The sequence below is a fragment of the Poromitra crassiceps genome (genome assembly GCF_964638095.1).
Source record: "Poromitra crassiceps genome assembly, chromosome: 15".
In the NCBI taxonomy this organism is placed as follows: domain Eukaryota; kingdom Metazoa; phylum Chordata; class Actinopteri; order Beryciformes; family Melamphaidae; genus Poromitra; species Poromitra crassiceps.
In genome coordinates this window covers 32,635,634-32,643,317 of record NC_139634.1, presented here as the reverse complement: position 1 = coordinate 32,643,317, position 7,684 = coordinate 32,635,634, and the positions used below count along the sequence as shown (strand labels likewise).

At 44.5% G+C, this 7,684-nt stretch overlaps 1 protein-coding gene across 1 annotated transcript; it reads left to right on the top strand.

Annotated features, from left to right (window-relative positions):
* Window positions 1-3,297: 3,297 nt before the first annotated feature.
* On the top strand, window positions 3,298-7,444 carry LOC310790186 (ankyrin repeat and SOCS box protein 12-like; the record flags this gene model as incomplete). Its single annotated transcript, XM_083651862.1, has 3 exons — window positions 3,298-3,582; window positions 6,002-6,530; window positions 7,278-7,444. The coding sequence occupies 3 exons, from the start codon at window positions 3,298-3,300 to the stop codon at window positions 7,442-7,444; spliced, it is 981 nt and encodes a 326-aa protein (XP_083507988.1).
* Between the last annotated feature and the right edge of the window lie 240 nt (window positions 7,445-7,684).

Below are 7,684 nucleotides of genomic sequence, written 5' to 3'. Positions count from 1 at the left end.
ATACTCTCTTTGATCACTAGGCCCATCCCCTGCCTCCTCCACTCGTCTAGCACTCATCTCCTCGATGGTCTCTTTATGTTTTCCTCTTCTCCTCCTCTCCCCCTGTTCTGAGGAGTCAAGGACAAGGTGCTGTTTTTTGAGGACATGTGAAATCATCCTTCTGCAGTAGGTCTTCAGAGCCTCCTCCTCCTCCATTTTGTCCTAAGACACAGTATATGAAAAAGAGAAAAAGCCAGCACTCCAAATGTCTTTCTTGTTGATTTATTCACCTCATACATCTGGGCAGCAGCAACGAACGTTTCAGTCAAAGACCTTCCTCAGTCTTTGACTGCAACGTTCGTTGCTGCTGCCCAGATGTATGAGGTGAATAAATCAACAAGAAAGACATTTGGAGTGCTGGCTTTTTCTCTTTTTCATATCTCGTGCTTGCCCTGCACCCAGTGAGTTTTTAAATATTTTCGAGTGTGCTTGCAACCTGACTTTCTACTTTGTCCTAAGACACAGTACCTGGAAACACAGAGGGAGCACGGATCAGGCTCAGTTTTCAGAACCGGACTATTTGAAATACGTCATAGCTTGTAGCTTTACTGCACGTCATTTCAACATCACGGCGTTTGCGTAAAGGCCTCACGTTAAGCTAAGCTAACAAACAATTTGTCAAATCAATTTACCCGTGTAAATAAAGTCAGTAGGCAATGGCATATCCATAAACATCTAACAAACCTTTTTCGGGCAGCAAAATGGGGCCTTTAGGATTAGTAGTAAAGTTTGAACACTAGTTCGGTTAGTTCTCAGCAATATTTGTTTACACACGTCCTCTTCTTTTAGGGTTTGGGTAGCCGCAAAACGCGACTATTTCACTCGAGTACCTCTCCCATCATAGTCGCGCTCGCCCGACCCCTTTATCGAGGGAAAGTTGCACATTTAGCGATCTACAAGCTTCAAACATGCACCAATCACTAATATAAACTACGCACCTTGTTGCCACGGATGTTGTCGAGCAGGCCGCGCTGAGGCCGCGCTTTGTTAACTCGTATTTTAAGAAAGTTTGGGTTATTTGTGTGTCCGGAAACATTATTTTCCCTTCTCCAACGACTCTTCTTCTTTTTTGCTGCTCACCGGTTCAACTGCTCAACTGCGCCACCGCATCATGGGGTATTACATCATGTGTCAAGTATGGGGTTTGCCCTGTGTCGTTCTGTCAGTCACAGGTTTCTGTGACGGTGGCCTTATATATGTCTATGAGCGCGACTATGATGGGAGAGGTACTCGAGTGAAATAGTCGCGTTTTGCGGCTAGGGTTTGGGTACAGCTGCACTCACTGCCAGCGATGAGCCACTATCGCCATCTTGTGGTAGAGGGAGGCATTGCGAGGGGAAGCACATGATATTCACCATAAAACACACCCAATCTTCCATATTGATGGTTGGCATTAAAACATACGGGTTACTTTTGAAGTTAGAAGTTATTTTAAGACACTTAAAAAAAAACAGAATCATTTGTGTTTTTGAAATATTGCCTGATGCATTTCAGGTATCACAATTATTCCAAATAGCATGTTGGAATGGACCGCTTCAATTAGTCTCTCATTCTTCAGTTATTTAAATGTAAAATAAAATCTCTTAACAGTGCATGCGTGTATTCATATTATTTTACTTACTAATGCTTTTATTTGACCATTGTTTTATACCAAGGGGTCTATTGTGTTTTCACTGATCTCGGGTCAGTACAGGGCTAGCATTAAAAAAGCACCATCACACATAATTGTTCCATGCCAGTGTGTTGAATTTGAAAAAGCTTCTTCATCATGCACGCACCCACCCACAAAATGCCAGGAATCTGCTCTCTCGTGCCATCTGGTGAAATAATTTGGTGTGGCACAGCCTAACCTCTAAATAATGGACAATATAAGGACATGCTGTTTGGCAGAGGGAACAGCTGGCTGGGCCTGCTCCTCCAAAGCTTCTGACACTCAGACAGCTGACACTTACTAAAATGGCTTCCTACAGTATGGGTGTGAATGAGGGGAACAGGGTGATTACACGGCTAGCCAAAAATACAGCCAACTAACAGCATTTTTGTCATCTACTTTTTCTGCTTTGTCATCATGTCACACACTGCAGTCAAACAGCACCATAATGATGCTTTCCTGTGACCTCACTGACCTCTGCCTAGTTTTCATTTGTGATTTGTTCATTTGTGATTTGAGTGTTCGCTCAGGAGGCAAGGGGAGACAATGTAGCCATACTCACCACAATCAAGACCACTGAGTGAGAGTGTCACAAGTCTGTCACCTTTCTAATTATAAACTGCAGCCTCCCTCAACTCTCCAAGAATGGAAGTTTAGGCAGACCCATCTGTGGCCTAAAATTAGCACCCCCTCCCCCCACCATGGTCCTTTCTGCCATGCCAGTGACACACACACACACACACACACACACACACACACACACACACACACACACACACACACACACACACACACACACACACACCATACTGAAGCATTCAGAAATCTCAGCCCCGTGGATGCATCACACACTCCTTGGAGAGCCTTCCTTTTTTCCACGTGACTGATAATGGAGTTTTGAAAGTGTTTTTCTTTTTTACAACTCCCCTGCTTAACATCTTTGGCAATAACATCATTGGGAAGTGACCTGTAAAGGGGAGGTAAGTGGGAGTCATCGTAACTTTTTTTTAATTTTTGCTGTGACTGTGTGAAAACCTTAACCTCTATTTTTGGTGTGTGTGTGTGTGTGTGTGTGTGTGTGTGTGTGTGTGTGTGTGTGTGTGTGTGTGTGTGTGTGTGTGTGTGTGTGTGTGTGTGTTTTGTTTGTGTTGAGAGGTCAAATCATCCTTTATATGTGCTGAGCAGGTTTTATTTAGCTGACAGAATTACATTTCCTATGTGCTTCAGTGAGAGAGTAAGACTAATTATTTGGTTTGGATTTGAAGCCATGTACATAATATTCCACCGCAGGTCTTCAGGATACTCTATGTATGATGTGATCAGTCTTGTGTAGTTGTGTCATGTACTATAAACAACCTGCATGGTTTACCCTCACACATACAGTATAGCACATGGTCATGCTAAGAACCCTTTTGCCTTTGTTCCCCTGTGGTAGACTTTTGTAGGGAAGTTTGTAATTTAAATTAATGTGGAACAAAATAACCCCCCACAAAATCATAATACGTGTGTGTGAATTGTATGTCTGGGACTGGGTGTATTCTAATCGGTACTACTGTCTGCCATTCCAGATGGAGAGGTTTTGATGCGTGGCACCCTGCAGTTACATTATGGTTCTGGGCCAAGCTGTCAACATGAGTTTGATGGACATTTCTAAGATCTTCTCCCTGCTGCAGCCTAGGGAGGAGGATGAAGACAACGAGCAGTGTCAGGCTTTGAACCAGGCGGTGAACAGTGACAACGTGCCTCTGCTCTCTGAGCTGCTGTCTCAGGACACTTACAGGAGGTGTATCAATGCTCGTAGTGGATGGGGGATCCCAGTGACCCCTCTGCGCACTGCCGCTGCCCTGGGACACCTGAGGTGCCTGGAGTTGCTGCTGGAGCATGGTGCAGAGGTGAGACATGATGGAGCAGGCATTATGCTTCGGTTTTCCCATCAGGGCCTTCATGAGATGGTTCTGTGAGAGAGGTGGGGCTGGTTCTGGCATGCCAGAATTGACTGTTAAGCCTTCTGGACGTATAATGGGCCGCCTAATTCAACTAAACATCTGTGATCGGAGGGTTGCCCATTTAATAACCAGTCCACCGATGACACGAGACACATGCACTGACTAACCCACCCCCCACTCCTCTAACATCCAAGGTTTCTACATTATGAGCTCACCCATAAGACAACGTATAGGTACAACAGATCTTGTGTGTTGGTAAATGTTGTGTCAGAGAATGAGGACTAAGAAATAAATAAGTTGAATAAGACACAATTGATACACATTTAGGCTACATCACATTTACATTTTAGGCATTTAGCTGACAATGGTGCACTAAAGTTATAATCCGTAAGATTTTCATCTAAATAAATACCTGTTAAATCACTATCTATCTGATAGTGAGTTAACACAATGGTGATTGAGCGTGTGGCCCACTGATGGAAGCCTTTGCATTTTCAGTATTGCAGCATTTATGAACTTGGTGACTGTGGTCACACAGGGTGGGCGGAGCTAACACAACAGACTCGCTCTGTAGGTTACTGTAGGTTCACAGGGTAGGCGGAGCTAACACAATAGACTCCCTCTGTAGGTTACTGTAGGTTCACAGGGTGGGCGGAGCTAACACAATAGACTCACTCTGTAGGTTACTGTAGGTTCACAGGGTAGGCGGAGCTAACACAATAGACTCCCTCTGTAGGTTACTGTAGGTTCACAGGGTGGGCGGAGCTAACACAATAGACTCACTCTGTAGGTTACTGTAGGTTCACAGGGTGGGCGGAGCTAACACAATAGACTCACTCTGTAGGTTACTGTAGGTTCCCGACAACCTTTGTGTGAAGTAGGATAATAAGTTGCTTTTTTCTGGTGTCTGCCAGCATTACGGGTGGTTACTATGGCCGAACAAACTGAGTAATGTGACGTCACATAATGCAAGTTTGTATCTCACCTGCAATTACCACTCATCGCCATAGGTGTCACCCAAGAGAACAAAACTGAAATCTTATGGATTATAACTTTAAGTTTCTGCATCACCAGAGTGGACAGGCAACTTTGATGATAGAGAGGGCCACAAAAAATGTCCTCACTACCAGAGGGCCAGATTGTGACCGTGCACTTCCACCAATAGGTTACTGTAACCCCATCACTCCCAATTATAGCTACTAATTTGATGAAAAGGACTGGTGATCAAAGTTTATTATAGCCTAGTAAAGCCTACCAACATTTATATTTTTCACATAAAAATTTAGTAATTCGTCCATTCAGATGACACCAGAAACTTTGCTCTAGCTTTAAAACAGCCCGCTACATTAATTTGATCGGGTACATCACCCAAATATGTCATATTAATCAGATTAGTAATGTTGCATGTGCAATGTGCATCCTGGATATAGTTTGTTACAATAGCGTGAGCTCAAATGCTAACATTAAACAGGACAATGCTAACCACGTGACCACCTTCGACCCTTCCTAGAGGGCTGACCGTGGGTAGCTACTGGGACGTAAGTTGGGGCTTGGCCAGCCCCGGCTGGGTCACCTGGGCGAGGGTGTATGATGTTGCGAGACCCGAAACATCCTATGACCCCAGGGTACATCACTGAGGATACGTCCCAGTTGCATCCATGCAATGTTTTTTCATTATACCCGTCATTAGTGCCATGTTCTGGGATGTACAGTAAAATAAAAACACAGATTTTGGTGGTCTAACCTAACCTAACCAAAAACGTCCACTTTGTAAAAAAAAAAAAAGAAAAGAAAGACCCAGGGCCCCTGGGTCTTTCTTTTCTTTTTTTTTTGTGTGGCCCCTGGGCCAGGGGCCACACTGAGTGAGGTCGGGGGCCGCCAGTTGCCCACCCCTGGGTTAAAGCCTTAGTGCAGTGATACTCCACTTGCGGCCTGGGGGCCAGATGTGACCCGCGAATAGGTGCAGAGTGGCCCCCCGACCATTTTCTAATTCACAATGAAAACTAACGTGAAATAAAGTTTGACTGAGCTCCAGCTAAATTGTCAAATACCGCTGTCTGCTCACCACCCAGGCACTCATATGTACTTAACTAACTTAACCTAACTAACTTAAACTATCTGTGTGCACAAAATTGTCAGACTAAACTCCGGCTGACACTCCAAAAACCTACAATCCGCTACAGAAAAATGCATATTAATGTTTGTTTATTACCTGGCCCCTGGCCTCCTATAATTTTACGAAAGTGGCCCCCGGACAAAGCAAGTTGAGTATCCCTGCCTTAGTGTCTCTCTGTTGACCATTGAATGATCATGATGTAAGATCAAAGTGCTGAAACGTGTCTGTGTGTTGTTGTGTTTGGTCCAGATAGACAGCCTGGATGTGAAGGCTCAGACCCCTCTGTTCACGGCGGTCAGTGGGAAACACCTGGACTGTGTGGCGGCTCTGCTGAAGGCCGGAGCCGACCCTAACGGCAGCCAATACAACAACTGCTCACCGGTGCTGACGGCGGCGCGGGAGGGGGACGTGGACGTGCTCCGAGAGCTGCTGCGGTTCGGAGCCGAGGTGGACGTCCGGCCCAAAGTGCCAGAGTGGGCCTCCAATGCCACAGCCTGCAGGGGGCCTCTGTACATCTCTGCAGTGTACGGACACCTGGACTGCTTCAAACTGCTGCTTCTCCACGGGGCCAACCCCAACTACAACTGCACAGAGGAGAGGATGCTGGCTAGGATCAAGCAGCCCAAGACAGTGCTGGAGATGTGTCTCCGTTACGGCTGCGGGGTGGAATACATCCAGCTCCTCATAGACTTTGGGGCCGATGTGTATCTGCCCACGCTGATCATCGACAAGACGACAAAGCAGAATGAAGCTGTGGTTCTGCTCCTCAAGGAGAGAGGTGAGACCATGAGACACGAATTACCCATTTGGGTAACACTTTCTTTGAAGGGGTGTGCATAAGACAGAGATAACCCTGTCATAACCATGACATGACACCTGTCATGAACACGAAGGAGGCTGTTTGAGATTTCTTCTTTATGACAACTTAACATTAAAGACAACATAACCTCCATCAATTTCTTTGTTATGACAACTTGACATTATCCAAGACAGTGTAATTACACTTAATGGCATCTTAATGAAGAGGTCGAATTGTACCACTGTAGTTTAGGTCAAGGAAAATATTAATGACACTGTTATAAACTCATTTGACAATGTGATTGCACTTAATCACTTAATGCCTCCTATGTCGTGTTTATGACAGGTTATGTTGTCTTGGTTAAGGTCAAGTTGTCATGACAAAGACATTGACAGGTTATGTTGTCTTGGTTAATGTAAAGTTGTCATAACAAAGACATCTCAAACAAGGTCAACTTTACATTATGACATAATTTACAGAATGGCACTTAATGAAACAGTCATAAACATTCATAAAGCCTCCTTCATGTCCATGACAGGTGTCATGTCATGTTATGGTGATGACAGTGTCATGTCAGTTTTATGCACATCCCTTGCTTTCAAAGAAAGTGTTCCCAAAATCTTTGTATTTTTGTCAAATATGTATCCTCGCTCATTAGGTATTGTAAAGATATTTCTCAAAATGCAAATGTTAACCAACTTTGTATTATTTCTGTTTTTATATCAGTTTGCCCCAAAACACTGATGTCACAGACACGGCTAGCAATTCGAAGTTACCTTCCCTTCGCCAACAAAGACCCTGCCATCGACAGCTTGGACATTCCTCAGATCCTGAGGAACTACACGAAGCATGTCACCACTGAACTCCCATATGTTCATGTTATCCATGGATAGATGTGGCCAGTGACTTTATTTCCCCATTATTATTATTATTATTATACATTCAAGACTGGATTGTTGGGTTCCGTTCCACCCCCCCCCTCCTTATTGTAGCCTATATTTCCTCCATGATTTGGTGAAATATGACGAAACGGAAGATGGTGACACCCACACAACACATCTCAACACGTAGGCTACATGAGAATATTGTTGTGTTGTAAATGAATTGCTCTCTGGTGCCTTTGGAAGTCACTG